General features: G+C 36.5%; 2 protein-coding genes across 4 annotated transcripts; one reads left to right on the top strand and one right to left on the bottom strand.

Annotated features, from left to right (window-relative positions):
• Nucleotides 1–1,387: 1,387 nt before the first annotated feature.
• On the bottom strand, nucleotides 1,388–5,824 carry LOC115632214 (transmembrane protein 14 homolog). Its single transcript, XM_030529276.1, has 2 exons — nucleotides 5,663–5,824; nucleotides 1,388–1,758 (listed from the first exon to the last, which is right to left on the bottom strand). The coding sequence occupies exons 1-2, from the start codon at nucleotides 5,736–5,738 to the stop codon at nucleotides 1,505–1,507; spliced, it is 330 nt and encodes a 109-aa protein (XP_030385136.1). The 5' UTR covers nucleotides 5,739–5,824; the 3' UTR covers nucleotides 1,388–1,504.
• Nucleotides 5,825–12,537: 6,713 nt separating this feature from the next.
• On the top strand, nucleotides 12,538–18,348 carry LOC115631788 (far upstream element-binding protein 3). 3 transcript variants are annotated; one of them, XM_030528643.1, is made up of 7 exons: nucleotides 12,538–12,869; nucleotides 12,971–14,047; nucleotides 14,105–14,266; nucleotides 14,324–14,799; nucleotides 14,854–15,097; nucleotides 15,158–15,400; nucleotides 15,743–15,949. In XM_030528643.1, the coding sequence occupies exons 1-6, from the start codon at nucleotides 12,792–12,794 to the stop codon at nucleotides 15,368–15,370; spliced, it is 2,250 nt and encodes a 749-aa protein (XP_030384503.1). In that variant the 5' UTR covers nucleotides 12,538–12,791; the 3' UTR covers nucleotides 15,371–15,400; nucleotides 15,743–15,949. The 3 variants fall into 3 exon arrangements, with proteins under 3 accessions (XP_030384503.1, XP_030384495.1, XP_030384489.1); XM_030528635.1 differs by lacking the exon at nucleotides 15,743–15,949 and adding an exon at nucleotides 16,726–18,348 and having other exon boundaries at nucleotides 12,541–12,869; nucleotides 15,155–15,400; XM_030528629.1 differs by having other exon boundaries at nucleotides 12,542–12,869; nucleotides 15,155–15,400.
• Nucleotides 18,349–19,710: the final 1,362 nt, after the last annotated feature.

Here is a 19,710-nt window from a genome sequence, read left to right as displayed (position 1 = left end):
AGCAACCAGGATGTCATCAGGTCGTATGCTGCCACCAAGGGAATAACGTTCGAGTTTAGGAATCGCCAAGATGCGGCAGGACGAGCTAGCAACTGTCCTGGTAGAGGTGGAGGCCATCCTCAATTCGCGGCCAATCGTGGTGGACGGAGCGAATCCCAACGACGGCGAGGCGATAACTCCAGCTCACCTACTCGTAGGCGGAACGGTCGTGCCGCTGCCAACCGGGTCAGGGCAGCCCGTGAGAGACGACAGGCTGACCTTCTTGCAACGGTGGCAGCTGATCTCAGCCATCAAGCAGCGGTTTTGGGCAGACTGGTCAAAAGACTACCTGCTGAGCCTGCAGCAGCGCCAAAAGTGGGCCAGATCTGGAGAACGGAACGATCGTACTCGTCCACGAGGACAACGCGCCGCCTCAGCAGTGGATGCTGGGATTCGTCCAAGAGGCGATAAAAGGCGCAGATGGAAAAGTGCGCGTGGTGATAATACGGACGAAGGCAGGAGAATTTAAGAGGGCAATTCATCGCTTAGCGCCTCTACCAGCCGAGCTGTTTTGAAGCGAATCGCTTCAACGCGGCCGATGTATGGGCATTTCATGCCTTTATACTTAAGTATGTATATTTAAGCATAGATTTTGTTGAAATATTCTGAATTCTAGATATAAGTTGTTTGAATTATTATTGAATTGTAGATTTAAGCCTGTTGTAAGCAATTAATTGTAAGCGCTCATAAATTTAATTTGTAATAACATATGTTTATGTTAGTCTCTCGCTCGCTCTCTGTTAAGTCAATGTCCACATTATGTTATGCTAATGCTAAGCCTTGCACGGCTAGCAATAAACACTTGAAAATTGGAAGTCGACTTGTGCAGTTTGTTTATTTCTTCATTCGCTTGTTTTGGTGCACTGTAGTGCAAGTTAACGCGGTCGCTGTATATAAGCACATAGGGACTTATATACATATCAACTTGAGTAGTTGCAACGAGGGAAACCTTCACTTTTGCCTAGCGGCAATTTTTGGATGATCTGAGCGATCAGGCACCCTAAATAATATTAGTTCTGATTGTCTTAACGAGCGGTCAAGGAACATATACATATTTCCAAAGTGCACAGGAAACACGCAGCCTTCTTCTTCGACGCTCTCAAAACTTATCCAATTTCCAAGCTTTTCTTATTTCATTAAACTTAACCTGAGCTTACACTCTATGGCTTGATCACCGTCATGCCGCGACGTTATAAGCTGACCAGGGAAAAGACTCAAGTTACCTGTTAACCGTAGCCATGTCATGTCAAGGCTGACAATTGCATACATGCTTTGGCTTGGTTCAGCATGGATGCATTACAATCCTTTGTAGTAACACAATAGTTTTCGCAAATAAACCACTCCAAACTATCTTATGAAATCATTTTTATTTTGCGATTGATATTTAAAAGCGAGTTTATGTACACATACATGCTGATTTTTGAAAAATGATTTAGTACCTCAGCAACACTGAGCAAAGTAATGTTTACTTTGAAGGCAGTGGCAAATACCTATTATATGTAATCAAATTCCGCACCACCGCTGCCACAGAAATAACACATACCATTCCGGCCGGTATTAATTTACCAGAACGATTCCAACGAGCTCCCATCATGCCCGCCAGGAACAGTGAAGTTCCAAGTTGTAGTAACGGCCGTGGTGGGTCCTGCGAGTTTAGATAGGCGCCGTATCCAAGCAATGCTCCAAACGCTAACCCAGCACTAAGAGACGGAATCGAACCTGGTAAGAATTTAAACAAAATACATTTTAAATAACTATTAATTAGCTTACTTACACCCAAACAGCTAAATGGTGCATTAGATTTTTGCGATTTTACACTTTCATGTGAGAGAATTATTACACTGGACATGCAAAAGGATTTATTAATACTTACAATAACTAACTAGAAACATTATATTTGTTTGTCATGAAGATCTTTCTACACCGCACGAAGAAGCACTCATCCCCACCCCTCTTACAGCATAGCGACATAATTCCGATGGCATATGTATATCCGCTGTTTGACATACTTGTACATATGTTTGTATTAGACAGGTGCATGGCTTCATTCATAAGGTACGTTGAAAAGAATGAAACCGAATTGAATTGAGTTGAGTAAGTGGAACATTGAAAATGAAATGAATTTGTATGAATATGAATGCGTCTTGTGTCTCATAGCATACGACATTCATTGAAATGAGTTGGAATAAATGAAACGTAAAACGGAATGAAATAATTAACATCTCGGAAAACATTAATTTCATTAATTAATTAAATGTTTTTAAATATTTTTTTATTTTCTTTTTTGAGGAAAGTACAGGGTATTTTACTGTCGGGCTTGCTCGACTGTAGCGTTCTATCTTGTTCTTTCCTTTTTACCGATTTGCCATTCGAATCATTCGAGAACTAAGTCTAAATTTTTCGTATTCTCACTCCATTCAATTCGTTTTTCTACGTTTCGACTGAGTGCGACTGAGTTGTACGTGTGTATACTCATTCATTCATATCAGTTTGCCTTTGCATTCTAATTCACTCAACTCATTTTGAGCATTGTATATTCGAATGTGGTTATTTTGCCATTCATGCAGCTGTCTAGTTTGTATACACAACATATGTAGTTTTGTGATGTATGAAAAATTCTAATAATATTTCATTAATAAAGAATGAGGCATAGCAAAAAAGCTGTAATACAGGGAAATAAACTATCAGTTTAAAACTATTTATAACAATAAAAGAATGCTATATTCGAGCGGGCTCAACTCTTAAATAACCTGTATCGCCTCAAAAAAAAAAAAAGTAAATTAACTTTAAAAAAAAAATTATAAATTTTGATAAAAATGTTAATTTATTAAAAAAATTTTAATTAAAAAGTAAATTAAAAATTTTCAATAACATTCATAAAGTGAGACATACATTAATGTGCAGTTTCAACAGCTTTCATTTACATCAGAATCGTGTCTATGCGTGTTTATATGCGTATATTTATGCAGTAGAGAAATAACAGTAATCTACGAGTCTATTAGAGTATTAACATGCAATAACAAGTCTCCCTTGACTCAATCCACCGTCCTCATCATTTGTGTGCATTTGTGTTGGATATTTGTTATGCACTCTTTAAATAAATACAGATTATTTATTTATTTAGAGTAAATGTATTTGCTGATATTATAGAGATGCATAGCGTTCACCACAAATTTTAGTTTACGAAGGTTTGCGCACATTAAACAAATAAAACCGACTGACTTTAATAAGTTCTCACCTTCAACATAAATTCTGCTGCATATGTATGTACATACATAGTTACTTTTGGCTTTATATCCCACACAATTAGGCGTCCGGTATATTGAGTTATCTTTATTTTGTCTATATTTTCCCTCTTTATTCAGCTCTTTTGTATCTTCAATATATTTTCTACGACATTTTTGAAATTATTGCTAATGGATGCGACAAACGTCAACAGACTTTTTAATCTGAGCAAAAATTATTTATGAAGCTCATAGCATACAATCTGTACTCAATGATGCACTGATAGAAAAATCATTACGAAAAGTTCGAGGAATCTTAAGCAGTTCGTTAAGGCACAGGAGCTTGAATTTTGCATATCGACTCCTTCTGTACATCAGGTTCGCATATGGCAGCTACATGATAGAGTGAGATTCATATGTCATAAACAATGTTTTTGGTGCTGAGTGAATTTTTCAATACCAAATTTGGTAAATACAAGTATATCTTTATACACAAAATATCTACATAGTATACATACATATGTACTAGCCGCCCTGCCACCTTTCGCTGTAGGACATTGTGGATGAGAAATGAGGAACGAAACAAATCATATGGTTAATATATGTTTAACTTTGCAATACTTATTGTAGTGATTGCAAATACCAATCAAATTTGGAAAGCCATCTTGTCTTTGAGTTCAAAACTGCATCATTTATAAACAAGGAAATGCTTCGATTCATTGCTTGAAGTTGAGGCAATTTGATCTTTAGATCCCGGCAGTAGGTACAGACATGACTCATCTGGCTAATATCAACATGCCAACTTGAACTATAATCAACAGCTCGATACAATCTCATAATTATTGTATTGCAGATTCAGGTTGCCTTTTTTTGGTCTGTTTCTCTCTCGTACGGATGCTATAAACCTGTAATCTGCATTTTTTATGTAGGAATATATATATATATATATCTGCCACGCCTCCTTCTATATTCGCACAAAACAAGGGGTTCTAAACAGACTACACGTTTGTAGCTGGAGTAAACCCATCTTCCATCTACATACTTGCGCAGAAGTCGACACACACACATTTCCGACATCAATTTATTGTCGAAGGAATTAAGTCTGTTTAATTCTATTATCTCAGATGGATAAACACAGATCATGGATAAACACAGATCGTATTTGGTTTTTGTAAGCTCGATCGCGATTCGCGCACTACCTAGTGCCAAGTTTGCACAATTGTTTTCGTATTGTATTCAGATTATAACGAACCAATCACCTCCGGTTAAAAGAACCCTGTGTCGCAAAAGTATATGTAACAAAAACATATATTTTTAACTATTTCCGTTGAAATGCAGTTGTAAAGCGTGCCAAATATTTTACTTTTTTTCTGAAATAATCGAACTACAAGTATTAATTACTATAAAACTAAGTTTCCTTTTTCTATTGACCCTTTTACGGACCAGTTACAGCTTCAAAATTCAAACTGATGTAACTTCGAAGCTTATCTGGTTGAAAATAAAAAACAAAAATATGTACGTACATACATACATATGTATCTTTGCCAAAATGCATGTAAATAAACATTTATGTACATACATACAATGTAGGTAAAAATGTACATACGTACCAGTGCTGTCATTTTAGCTTTTTTCCCACTAGATCTGGCTTTTTTTGAATGCCAGTGCGGAAAAAATTCGAAAATAGCGGGTTGTGGGAATTCTAGCTGTATTTTCCTTTTTCCAGCTTTACTTTATTTTTCACCATATATTTTTTCCCTTATCTTTGTCAACACTTCAAATCATGAATATAAGCAGTGGTAAGCGACTTTCGATAATAAAATCTATCAAAATCATCTCCAGACTTCTTCGCTGTGTTAAGATAAAAGTGTATAAACAAAGTGGAGCGGGTCTTCAGCCAGGTGAACTACGTTAAATCCAAATTAAGTAATGGGATGAATTTAAATACGCTTAACTCCATTTTAAGCTTAAGTTAGGTTTTTTGTAAGCAATATAAACCATATTCATAATTATATTAATTAATTTTCAATTTAAGATACGGACTTAATCGTAAAAACAAAATTATCCTGACGAAGAGGCAGTGAGTTTAGATGAACAACTGTAGAATTTGTAGCTTGATTTTAATGTGAATTTTCTATTATTATTTTTACAATAATCTCATATTATTATTATAAATTATGAATTAAGAATATATAATTAATATGAAAACATTAAAACAGATATTTCCTTAAATTCAACCAAGAAAATGGTGTTTTTAAAGCAGGCTTGTTTTTTAGTTTATTTTGCCTTGGATTTAGCTTTATTTTTTGGCAATCTAGCTGTTTTTGCTCAAAAAAATAATGACAGCACTGATACGTACATACATATGTATGTATACAGTTAATATAAAAACAACCTACCAGCCTTTGCATAGCCCATGATACCGCCGGCAGTGACTGTGGCGGCATACAAATATCCCAACCAATCGTTATGCATGTTTTGAGTGTGTAGGCTCTTTCACCTTTTTACCGTTTTCAACTTTATCTTATACGGTGCAAGAAATTTGCGGTACTAAAACTGTGAAACACTTGATAAGAAATCGAATCAATACATTCCTTATTTAGTGCAAAGAATCGATATTTTGTTTTTATAATCGATCTCTCTTAGCTAACTACTTCTAAGTTTAGTTAAAAATTACAGACAAAAATACGATTGTTGTTGCTGTAACTAATGCTTTCTATTTCTTCCATAAAAACAGTTCATAAATCAACGCTTTGAGATTTTTCGGATACCACTTCCAGTGCAATCCATTGCAAGCATAATGAATTCACTTCGAAAGATGTGAGTTAAATGTAGTTTTCTTGTGTTTTTATTTTACACAAGTATGAACGAATGCTAGTTACTTGTTTTATTTTAACTGGTAACTTATGAAATGAAATTTCAATAATACCTACCTGTTTGATATTATGCCCTATCAAATACATCGAACACTTCTTCCTATGTAAGTCTTGGTTCAACGGAAGTGAATATTCCGTTTATGGGCATGGCCCTGTTGTCGAGGGCGCTATTGATAGAGCATCAATGCATGGGAGCAAATTTTGAAACGTACTGTTCATGCTCGTTAGGTGAAGCAGGCCATCCACACGCGAATTTGTTGCCTGAATTTGTTCGGCAGCGCAAATGCATTTGCCCACTAACCAGGCGAACATTTTTCGCTTGCATCATTTACCCAAAAATATCACTAATTGCGCACGTTAATATGGATGCCAACAGTAACACGTTTTTCGTCATGATGGTAATTAAAATATGCGTATAGCAACAACATGAGTACATTTTCCCATGCTTTATTGCGCAAATGATATTTTTTTGTCTTATTTTTCCACAACGATGGTTCAGTTTGGGTCAATCAATGAATTGACCCAAAAATTCTTCGCTCATTTGGTACGTCTGTATTTCCCAAATATTTTGTACAAATGATCTTCGGACAGAAAAATGCTATACTGTCAAACATCTTGGCACAAACAGCCGCAAGATAGAAACATTTCTATTCCTCGCAAAAATACTTCGAACACTCATACTTAACCCGAACACCTTCACTACCGTTGAACACCAAAAGTTCAGGCAACAAATTCTACCCTGAGCAATTTCAGAGAAGTATATTCTTACAGACATACATACAGTAAAATAGCATGTACTCCCCACAAACAAAGAAATTAAGAAACAAATTATTTAACAAAAATTAATTATTTAAAAAAATTTAATTAATTAAATTAAATAAATTATTTATTTATATTTAATACATATATACATACAAAAGTGAAGACATGTTTATGTACAGTTTCAACAGCATACATTTACATCATCGTGTCTATGCGTGCTTATATTCGTGTATGTATGCAATACATAATTATGTCAAAACAGCAACAACAACAGCTGCGGGCAGAGTTTCGGCAGAGAAATTATTTATGGCCATAACTTTCGTCATAATTAAACTATCTTAATGAAACTTGGCATACGGACTCATAATCACTAACTGGAGGTATTTGCCAAATCTGAGTACAAAATTCCAAAAATTACGGCAGCTATGGGAAAAAAAACTAATTGCGGGGGAGTGGGGGGGGGACATCAGAAAAAAAACAGGAACTCGTACTTTCTCGGACATAGGAGAATCTGGATATCAAGCTTGGTCATTTTAGCTCTTGTACCTTCTGAGATCCTTGCGTTCATACAGACGGACGGACAGACATACATGTCTATGTGGACTCGAATTGTCATCCTGATCAAGAATATATGTATATACTTTGTGGGGCTTGCCACGCCTCCTTCTGTGTGTTACATTCCTTACAAAACTAGTATAGCCTTTTCCCCTTTGGATTCAGGCTATAAAAATTAATCACAGAAAACGGAATATTCTCTTCTCTTCTAACTCCAAAAGTATTTCAGTTATAATGATTATATTTTAAGACAATAAAATCGGCATGCAAAATACATACATTTCAACATTATTAACTTAAAAACGTGATTTTGTAAAGCAAAATACCTACATAAATATTATGAAACCTTTACATGAGGAGCTGAAATTGGTAGTGACAGCTTACTTCTTCTGTTAAGCAGGCTTTTACAAAATGTAAAAATGTTAACACCAGTTGGCATTACTGTCGCCGAAAGAAAGAATTTAAAATGTCTATATGACCGCGTTACCCAAAGCAGCGAAGTGTAATAAGAAACGTTAATTTAAATTAAGTTACTTAAGGAAAACGGAAAATCCAATTCACATGACATCCCGAATCTGGGCCAAGTCGGCACTTTTATTGGTCTTTTTGTTTTAAATAGAGATAAGGTAATTAACTAATTTAATAATACACATACGAAATGTAAAATATTGTTGATATATATTCCAACGATTATTTTTATGTCTTTATTAGATATATCGAAAAGCTAAAATGAGATGTCTTGAAATACTCGCTAGGTTAGGTTAGGTTACGTCATAATAGTCATGTAACCCTGACTCACCTGGCCGCTGTGTTGCCACTCGGACTGTTCCACAATCCCGCCTTCCCATGGTTTCTTTCCGTGACTGAATATATATTTCATCCATCCCGGGGCTTGGATGAATTTGGAAATGCTCCTTGGTTTCTTCGCTCGCTGCGGATATGCCACTTTATACGTGTGTTTTATGGGCGTATATTTCGTCGATTCAACAACAGCCTTGAAGTGGTTTTGGACTGAGAGTTTGCAGCTGGCTTTCTGAATATCGTTACATTTCTTATCAGGAGGGATAGGGACAGTAGTATCGTGCCTTGCCAGCTCGTCGTCTATATAGGTTCCGTCTATGTGTATATGAATAGGGACCCGTTTGATGTGTAGTGAGAACTGTGCTACCATCTCGTATCTACGACAACTGCGATACGATAATTTTGTAGCTGCTATTTACACATATTGCGATGTGAAAATTGAAGTTCAATTGAAAATCAAATAGTTCCTCATGACCTTAGCCTACTTTTTATTTGGCAATAACGCGACAGTTGTAAATTTATTATGAACTAAATCATGCTAATGCGATGAGAGTAGTGCCATTATTCGACCAAGAGACTACTCTTGAACAAATTTTCATTGTGGGATTCCTGCTGGCTTTCCAGGGCCAATAAAATTTCATGAAGTTACATTAAGTCCTTTTAAGTCGAAGGTGGTAGCTAAACATAAAATGGGAATCTATATACAAATGTACGACGATTCGTCATTTCATGAAACGAATACTTCCCAGCATAATTATAAACGTATCTATTGCTATGAGCGAGGGAACTACCCTGCCCTTATGAATGTCCGGAGACCAGATTCTGACTATGTAAGTATATGCGTAAATTTAGTATTCATATGCAGACACATTTTAAAGTCGGCGCATCAAATTCGGTCCCGAACTAATACTTGTACATATATTTTCCATAGATTCAAGGGAACAAAATTAGAAGGTCATGCCTATTCTAATTAATGATAATGATAATAAAACCTCTGAGCCGACTTAAAATGACTTAATTTTAAAAAAGGCATAATATTTTTAATAATATTTGAATTTATGTCAAATTCCTGTTCACAGTTGTGTGTGTACCCCAAGGGGTACATACCAGAGAACAGCAACGAGTATGTTCGACCACACTTGCTGAAAATTCAATCAAATCAGATCTTTAAAGTTGAGTACTCTCAGCATTTTTCTTATGATCGAACTTGAATGAGCCATTGTTCTATTTTTACAAACAAGCACCGGACTTGATTGATCACTTTGCTTATTGTGGTCGGTTCGAACGGCCTTGATTGGTTTGCTTCCCAACAGTTCAGGCTCGGTCACTTCGTTTAAGATGACTGAATCCTGATTGAAACAAACCAGACTTTCGAGAATGAGTGTTTGATCGAACGAGTACAGTGCCGTTATTGCTCGAGTCTTGTTCGGGTATTACTCGAGTATTGCGCAGGTTTTACCCGAGTATGCCTCGAGTATTCCGCGGGTTTAACCAACCAGACTTACAAGAATGGACGTTTGATCGAAATATATGATGTTGCAATTGAACCAATAGCCGAAAAAAACAATAGAAAATTCAAGTGCACGCACCGATATCATTGCTCGAGAACTACCCGAACTCTACCGAACATTTCGGTCACGCAGGTGTGATTGTAAATACGACGTTCGATCATTGCTTGCACGCATGCAAAAAGTTTCGGTCACCACCGCTCATTCTGAGTCTTTGCAGTTTTTCAAGTATTGATTCGAACTGCGTGTTCGTTGGGGGCTCGTTCACAACCAGTCATTGCTTGTCACTATACCCAAATGAAATAATCATACCGAGTATGGGTAAATACTCGTGTATGTCAGAAAATGTAGTACCCCTTGCAGATTTCTGTGACTTACTCGCTAAGTGCATTTTTCTTATGATCGAACTTGCATGAGCAATCTTTCCATTTTTAGGAACAAGCACCGGCCTTGACTGGTTTGCTTTCGAACAGTTCAGGCTCGGTCACTTCGAGTATTCTGTTCGTTGCGAACCGGTACCAGCCTTGATTGGTTTGCTTTCAAACACTTCAGGCTCGGTCACTTCGTTTAAGATGACTGGGTCCTGATCGAAGCAAACCAGACTTTGCAGAATGAGCGTTTGATTGAACGAGTATAGTGCCGTTATTTGTCGAGTATTATTTGGGTATTGCGCGAGCTATACTCGGGTAATACTCGAGTATTCCGCGGGTTTTACCCGAGTATATTTATGTATTTGTGCGTGCATGTGTTGTTTGCAATTATGCGCAAACATGTGTATATGTATGTAGGTATTTTAAATAAAGAGGTACAGAATGAAAAGAAAACATATGTATACATATATTTATTTTTATATTATGATATTCAGCATAATTTTATTTCTTAAAAAAGGAACTCAAATATCTTAAAATAATCAAATTAATATAAATTAAAATAGCATAACTTTATTTAATTTAAATAAAAAGGAAGGTATTTCTTTCCGCTAATAGTTTTGTTGGCTTCTTTAATTTATATGCATTTACATACTTGTATACGATGTTACTATTTAACTAATAGCCGAAAAAACAATAGAAAATGCAAGTGCACGTGCACGCGCCGATATCATTGGTCATTTCGGTCATGCGGGCATGGTTGTAAATACGACGTTCGATCATTTCTTGTACGCAGGCAAAAAGATCCGGCCACCGCCGCTCATTCTGAGTCTTTGCAGTTGTGAGTCGAAGTGACTGGTTGGCAAGCGTTCGTTCGCAATCGATCATCGCTTGCATTCATGCAAGAAGTTTCGGTCACAACCGCTCACTTCTGAGTTTTTGCAGTTGTGAGTCGAACTGACTGTTTGGTGAGGGTTCGTTTAAAACAAATCATTGCTTGTCACTATACCCAAAAGAAATAATCATACCGAGTATGGGTAAATACTCGAGTATGACCGAAAATGTAGTACTCGTTGCAGTTCTCTGATATGTCGAGTCAATATAGCCATTTCTAAATTTTTTTATACTCTGTACATGAAATGTACAAGAGTATATTAGGTTTGCGCGAGCTGAAAAATGTAACAGGCAGAAGGAGGCGTGGTAGACCCCACAAAGTATATATATTCTTGATCAGCATGACAAGACGAATCGATTTAGCCCTGTCTGTCTGTCTGTCCGTCCGTATGATCACCTAGATCTCAGAGACTATAAGAGCTAGAGACACCAAATTTTGCACAAAGATGCCTTATGTGTGTACGCTATACGAGTTTGTTTTATTTTTTTGATTTTCCCCCCCACTTCCCTCCTATGGGGGTTTTCCCGATTTTCCATTTGTATAATCGCCTATATCTCAGAGACTATAAGACCTAGGAACACAAAATTTGAGTCCCAGATGCCTTGTGTGAATACGCAGAAAATGTATATTTTGGAATTTCCCTCCCTCCCCCCTCTCCCACGCAAATGCAATTTTCTCTAACTCCCGTAATTCTTGGAATTTCGAACTAAAATATTGGAAATACCACCAGTTGGTTATTATGTGTCCGTATGACGAGTTTCACTATGATAGACCGATTTAACAAGAAGTTATAGCCATAAATATATTTGCTGCTGCAGCGCTGCTCAAGCGCTGCCCAAGCGCTGCCCACGGCTATTGTTGATGTTGCTGTTTAGTTGACTGCGAAAATGCTTACACAGACACAAATAGACGCACATAAACATACATACACTCACATAGACGCAATTGCTTTGTATATGTGCAAGTATATACCCTTTACGTGAGTTCGAATACCGAGAAAGGTAAAATCGATCAAATTTTTTAATATTTTCTCATTTTGTTTTTTCTATAATTATTGTAAACATATGTACAGAGTATTTCAAAGTCGGGACACCCGACTTTAGCTTTTTTACTTGTTTATAATTAGTTATTAATTTATTATAAAATTTATTTGAGTGTTGTTTTCTTGTTTTGACTATCAAAGCTGACATCTTAAATTTCGTATTAAAAAACGAGTAAAATAATTTGCAATTCATTTCATACTGGGTCAGTTGGAAATCGATAATACCGATATTTGGTACACAAAAATGTCAAAATCTCATTTGTTATTAAAAATATATCAAAATTGATATTTGATGTTTTAGCTTTTCAACATTTCTACAAAATATCCAGCCTAAGTAAGAATCGTTTGACCTAAATGTGCAATTACAATTTTTATTTCCGATACCTATAAATAATCGAAAATATTCGGTATTGCTTTCATTTTTGTCGTTCTCTACCATTTTTTACTTACTGCTATCGATACTTCCGTCTAACATATTTTCGTAGAACTTTGCATTGTGTGAATATTAAAGATTTTATTTACCGGAGGATAATATTAACAACGGCTAAGCGGACTTGATTATTTCACAAAAGTATAATTGCTTGATAAATATACGAACATTTTTTATCAGTGATAAAAATACAGCCTCCACTTAATTTTATTGAATTTTCAATTCTGTGCAAAGGGTGTGTGGGTTATTAAGAAAAAAAAACTAACAGAAAGAGAAAAAGGTATTGCAGATATGAGTGATTTTCAAACGCAGCAAGCCAATTTAAGTCAATCGCAGGCACTTGCAGCTGCCATTCAGCGGGCAAAGCAGGTAAGACAAGTGATGATTTAATAAAAATGGCAGTTCTTCGACGAAACGAAATATAAAATTTAGAATGCCTCATTAAAATAAAAATGTTTGTGTACATATAGATTGCTGCAAAAATTCAACCAAATCAGCAACAGCAAAGTGTTGGTGGAAGTGGGGTAGTTAGTGGAAGTAATAACTTCAAAAGACATCACGAAGACAACGACAGTGGACCTGATTGCAAACGGTCCTTTGGAAGTCCGGATTATGGACAAAACAACTCCAATGTTAGCAGTGGTAGTTGCGGGGGCAGTGGGCAAAGTGGAGCCAACATCACCCAAGCCATTGCTCAGGCCGCAGCTGTAGCTGCTCGGTTAGCTGCTTCGGCTGGAACAACATGCGAGGAACAGGTGCGCATTCCCGAATGCGTAGTGAATAATTTTATCGGTCGTAGCGGTAACGATACCATCAACCATTTGCAAGCTGAATCTGGCGCTAAGCTTCAGCTCATGCAAGATCAGGAACGAGTTATAACGCTTCGAGGTTCACGCGAATGCGTCACCAAAGGGCGCGAAATGCTGCAGCAGATGGTCAACCGAAGCTCGGGCAACGGCATAGTGGAAGTGTTACTAACCATAAATATGCCGCCACCGGGACCAAGCGGCTACCCACCATATCAAGAGATTATGATACCGGGCGCTAAAGTTGGCCTCGTCATAGGAAAAGGTGGAGATACCATAAAACAATTACAGGAGAAAACTGGTGCAAAGATGATCATTATTCAGGATGGGCCCAACCAAGAAGTTATTAAGCCATTACGAATTTCTGGTGATCCACAGAAGATTGATCATGCGAAACAAATGGTGTTGGACCTTATAGCCCAAAAAGATGCGCAAGTGCAGCAGCAAGGCGGACGTAGCGGCAGCGGGGCAGGAGGTTCCGGCCTTGGCTACAACAATTTCAACAATGGGTCCAATGGCGGCGAGACCGTAGAGGTGTTTGTACCGAAAATTGCGGTTGGAGTGGTTATTGGAAAAGGAGGCGATATGATACGTAAGATACAAACGGACTGTGGCTGTAAGTTACAGTTTATACAGGGGAAAAATGATGAGCTCGGAGATCGTCGATGTGTCATTCAGGGTACTCGGCAGCAAGTAGACGACGCTAAGCGAACAATTGACGGACTTATCGAGAACGTTATGGTAAGGAGGCAGTGATAGTCGTAGAACAATAATGATTTATGTAAGCCCTTCAAATAGCAACGTAACGGAATGAATCGAAATGGAAACTCTGGTAATAGCGGTAGTAGCACCCAAAGCGATTCGAGAAATTCTCACTACGGCTATGGCTACGGCGTTAATCATGCCCAACAGGGCGGCCGCGAAGAAATTACGTTTCATGTACCAGCTTCTAAATGTGGTGTAAGCTGTGTTTTTATTTTTTGTTTAGCCATAAGTATGACCTTGCTCCCTTTGCAGATCGTCATTGGTCGCGGTGGTGAAACAATAAAGCTTATAAATCAACAATCTGGCGCTCATACTGAAATGGATCGAAATGCTAATAATCCACCCAATGAGAAGCTTTTTAAGTGTAAAGGCTCCACTGAGCAGGTGGAGGCTGCACGCCAAATGATAGCCGAAAAAATTAACATGGACTTAACTATTATCTCGCGTAAGCCCATTAATGGTGGTGGTGGGATAAGTTCCAATACTATCCAGAATAATCAACCACAAGTCGGCTATAACGGTGGCAATCAAATGCAAAACAGCGACTCAAATGCAGCTGCTACAGCTGCCGCCGCCTATCAACAACAGTCGTGGGGCTATGGTCAGTGCGGTTGGGATACGTCTCAGCAGCAGCAAATGGTCCTTTCAGGAGCTCCGGCTGGTGGAACCGGCGTCAGCACAGGTGGTGCTGGTCAAGATTATTCAGCACAGTGGATTGAGTATTACAAGTATGTGTTATAGAAGTTCCCCAGCTGTTGGTCACAATTTCACATATTTTCTAGGCAAATGGGGTGTCATCGCGAAGCTGACATGATAGAGCAGCAAATGAAAGCCAAACAAGCCAATACAGGATCGGGAAACCAAGTGGCCCAGCAGCATCAGCAATCCCACCAAGGGCAACAGCAATCGCAACAAGTGCCTGGTGGCAACCAAACTGCAGACTACAGCGCGCAATGGGCGGAATACTATCGCAGTGTTGGTAAACTAGAGGAAGCGGAAGCAATTGAAAAACAGCTTAAATCGAAGGTACGTTGGTGTAAATGTAGGTTTGTTTAATAATCTAAGTCTTTTTTGATTTTACAGCAGCAAAATGGTGGTAACGGTGGTATTAATAATGGGGTTAGTCTCAACCAGGTGGGAACCAATCAAAGTACCCCTAATGCACCTACTAGCGCTGCCAGTGGATATGTGCAAGGACAAGGTATGACTCCTAGCCAATATGCCCAATATTCTTATTATGCTGCAGCGGCTGCTGCGAACCAACAACAACCACCGCAGCCGGGCGTCGGTGGCCGTTAAACAAATGTGGTTAATAAGGGTACCTTGTGGGTGAGTTATAAACCCATTCTTGGAATGTGTTATATACATATGTAATACATAAAACGAATACGAACAACAGAATTTGCGTGACAAATAGTTGTAATTTATGTTTATGTACATGTGTTGGTACTATATAAATGTGTATAAAACATCGCAACACATCGTACCAACACATGTACATATTCATATACATATTAAAAATGTTTGTCACGCAAATGATGTTGCTACCATTTGTTTTATATTTTACATATAGTTCTATATTTATATATATATTAATATATATGTTTTTTTAATATATATTACTTATTAAATTTACCACATTTTATCTCCTACGCGTGCAAATCTTTGCAGTGGTTTATTGCTACTCTATGTATTTCCCCAACCACTTAGCAAAACAACAAAAGCAACGGCCACAGTCATGACATTCATCTACCAACCACAAGGATCTCGGGGCGTGAACTGTTTCATTATTGTACATTTCTATGCTTACTTTTTATTATGTATGATTTATCCTTTCTTACACCCATTTAAATAGCTACTAAGTAATAATTTTTGAAATACGTGGTCTTGTTTCTTACTTTGCTGAACATATTTACAAAATTTATATACACAGAAAGCGTTGAGATACATAGTTTGTTCGTCAGTCAACATAATTAAAGGACATTTATCCCTCTCCGTGGAAGCTAATTAACGTAACTTAAATAATAATGGAATTCAATTCTTAGTGGTGAGATTTAAATTTAAAACCGGAACTTGTTACAGCTATTACGAAACGAGTAACTACACACACGTGTAGACTTGGTTTGCCTTCAAATACAAAACAGTTTGCTATATTTTGACACATCAACACCCCACTGATTATATAACAACTTCTTTTACAATTAAGAACAGCTAGAGACATAAGTTAATTTAGTGCGGTTACTACACATGTCTATTCAGATTCTAAGTTGGATATGCTTGATGCTCGTGTATTTCGTTCGTACTTATGAACCTGGCGATGTGGTAAGATTTTTATACTTAGGTAATACATGTTTAAAATTGGCTTACATTTATCATTACAAATCCATTCACTTATTGACTTTTTGAATTTTATAAGGAAACTAGCTTGTCTTTAAGAAATATCAAATTTGTTAAAAATATAAATATTTTCTTATGTACGAATGCAACAAATACTTTTGTTAAAGATATGGGTTCTCATAATATACTTACAGAATTGAAAAATTGTTATGACACGTTTTGGAGTATACATTAATATTGCAGAGCATGTATAATTAATTACCATGCATCTTTTAATATTTATTTATTTTGAATATAAAACTTATATTTAATTTCAGTCCCAACATACGTTATTTAAAATGGTTTTCGACCTACAAATCGGAGTTTCTTTGAAGGCAAGTTGCGCCCTTTATATTAGTAAATAGAGGCATTCTTTAGCACAGTTGTGAGATCTTACATTTGAACATATATACATATGCAAAATCTCGATGTGAGCCATTTTTGTACTTTTAGATTTTTAAAAATCAATGGGCTATTAAAACAAAGAAGAGTTCACAGCCATCTGGTGGTAAGGCACAAATTGAGCATATATGTATTCATTACATTCATCGGAATAAAAAGCTGTCTTCTACATAAGTGGGTGTGAGTGTTTTTTCACATTTTAAGTGAGCAATATTACACTTAGTATAATCACCACACGCACCTCAAGAGAACAATATATATATTATGAATATATTCTATACATAACTTGATCAAATTCATACATTTGTTATAGGTTATTATTATTTTTGTCTAAATATATGCCGTTATTTGCAGGACCATCGGTATTTATTTTAAATTCAAAATCAAAGCCGGCAGGGTTCAACAAATCAGTTAATTGAAAACATTGTACGAATTATAACTATTTTATTCAAGACATGCTCAGAAAATGGCAAAAAATAAAAATAAAATAATGTACTCAATCTTGGTAAGGTATTAATGTTGAAGGTAATGTGTGTCTATTACAACTGATCGAATATATAAAAACATACAAGTTTTAAATCATACCTTAACAATATACTGCATATATTAAATAAATAGATATAAGTTTTATTTTACCTCTCTGGTGTAACAATACAACTGATTCAACCTTTTCTATATGAATTTGAAAAATATACATATTTCCCAGATAAAACTATGTAAGTCCTGTGCCGAAGCAATGACTTTCGGAAATAATTAATACCAATCAAATTTTGAATAAATACTAAATATAACTAATATACCCATATAGAAAGTTATAGCGATTTACATAATTTAAAAAAGCATTGTTTTTATGCCAAATATGCGTTTCTATTTCATATATACATTTCTCATATAAAAATCGTTAATAAACGTACTTCCAGCGCTTCAGTGGTCTGAGACAGTTTTGATCTGGGCTGGCCGATTTCTCTTGGTATGTATTATTATGCCATGAAAATAAATCTTAACTAAAATATGAAGGGGAATTATCATCGGAAGTTCTAGATTTTTCTCTATTATTAACCTGTTTTCACCTAAATAGTTGGTAATATCACAGTATATAATGTAAGAGGAATGCTGACTCATGAAATTCATATCTTTTTCAAGTAAATACGTACATACATATTTTAATTTTAATAATATTCTGAATGAGATCAATTCGTCAATATTCAATTTTAAGTGTAGAATGAAAAGGAAAGGGAAGTCGTTTGTATATACAGTTAACACCACATTTGACGTTCACAAGACATGGTGATAATGTAAGATGAGAGTTATATTTAGTTACTTTTATTCATGTGTTTGAACAATGTTGACATTTTTATTTTCCATTAATCCTTGATCTATTTCCAGAGCGAATTCGTAAGAGCGTTGGTGCATTGCATAATACGATATATCGAATTTACTAAGTTCATTTTCTCATTTCATTCTAAACATGTGGAAATAAATTTCTTATTAAAACCCGACCAACTCAATTCTTATTGTTAGACAAAATATTAATTAATAAGAGGCTTTGTCAGCTGCTAGCTCCTTTGGCGATTCCCGGTATTCCACACATTCTTTTAGTTGTGAAAAGTATGGCATTACACGCTGCTTTCTCGCTGTATGTGCCCGCCAATCGTTACAGTTTCTCTTGTAAAAAAAAGAAAAGGCTGTACAACCTTGCACCCTCTATTCAGTAAGAGAAATTGACGCTTTCCTAAACTTATCCAGCGGTAAGGGGGCTTTGAGCTCTACGTTAGTTCAGCCGTATGAGAGTTTATCTTCCCACTTTTTAATAAACAATGGACATTACTCACGCCTGTTAACAGGAGACGTTGCGCGTGCTATTAATTTCGCTACCACACAGGTATTTAATTTTGTTCAATTTTGTCGGTTCAGAGTGTTTTTATTTGTTCCACTTTTATTTTTATTAATCGGATCCGGTATGCATAGAACGCAACACATTTATAGCGGGATCAATGAGGGCTTATTAATCCTCCACAGCCTAATACATATGTACATATGTTAGGTAGATACATACAGTGGTGAGCACATGTGGATACATGTTTATCACTTTATACGCTCTGCTGAATATTTCCATGTACGATTCTCCACCAAAGAGCTTGGATGAGCTGTGGAGCTGCGTGCAGGCGGAGTGGTGCATGATTCCACGCGACCACATACAAAGTTTAGTTAATAATATTCCCAATTGCATAAATAGTGTAATTAAAGCTAAGGGTCTTTGGACCAAAAATTAAAATAAACAATTTAAATAAAAAACAAGAGAGAACGCTACAGTCGAGCAAGCCAGACAGTAAAATAACCTATACTCTCCACAAAAAAAAATTAAGTTATTAAAAAAAATTGAATTAATTTATTAAATTAAAAAAGAAAATTTATTTAATTCATACATAGAAGACATGTTTATGTACAGTTTTAACAGCATACATTTACATCGTCGTGTCTATGCGTGCTTATATGCGTGTATGTATGCAGCACAAAGTTGAACCAAAGCAGCAACAACAACAACAGCTGCGGGCAGAGTTGCAGGCAGCGCATGGGCAGCAATGTTATTTATGGCTATAACTTTCTTCAGAATTGACCAATCATGATGAAACTTTGCATACCTTGATAACTGGATGTATCGACCAAAATTTATTTCAAAATTCCAAGAATTACGGAAGTTATAGAAAAAAACACGAATTGGGGGGGGGGGGGGGGGGGAAGGGGGGAGGTGTATCAGAATTTAAAAAAAAAAAAAAAAAAAAACGACCTGCCTAGGGCTCAGGGGAACCTGGATACCAAGTTTGGTCATTCTAGCTTTTGTACCTTCTGAGGTCCTTGCG

Source organism: Scaptodrosophila lebanonensis, unplaced genomic scaffold, assembly GCF_003285725.1.
Source record: "Scaptodrosophila lebanonensis strain 11010-0011.00,11010-0021.00 unplaced genomic scaffold, SlebRS2 tig00000001-arrow-pilon, whole genome shotgun sequence".
NCBI classification, from domain to species: Eukaryota; Metazoa; Arthropoda; class Insecta; order Diptera; family Drosophilidae; genus Scaptodrosophila; species Scaptodrosophila lebanonensis.
This window is presented reverse-complemented; position numbering and strand designations above follow the sequence as displayed.

Excerpts from the sequence above, each read along its gene's own strand:
- LOC115632214 (XM_030529276.1), bottom strand. The coding sequence starts at position 5,738 with ATGCATAACGATTGGTTGGGATATTTGTATGCCGCCACAGTCACTGCC. Across the intron at positions 1,759-5,662 it reads CATGGGCTATGCAAAGGCTG|GTTCGATTCCGTCTCTTAGT; the intron begins GTAGGTTGTTTT and ends AATTCTTACCAG.
- LOC115631788 (XM_030528635.1), top strand. The coding sequence starts at position 12,792 with ATGAGTGATTTTCAAACGCAGCAAGCCAATTTAAGTCAATCGCAGGCA. Across the intron at positions 12,870-12,970 it reads CCATTCAGCGGGCAAAGCAG|ATTGCTGCAAAAATTCAACC; the intron begins GTAAGACAAGTG and ends GTGTACATATAG. Across the intron at positions 15,098-15,154 it reads AAAAACAGCTTAAATCGAAG|CAGCAAAATGGTGGTAACGG; the intron begins GTACGTTGGTGT and ends TTGATTTTACAG.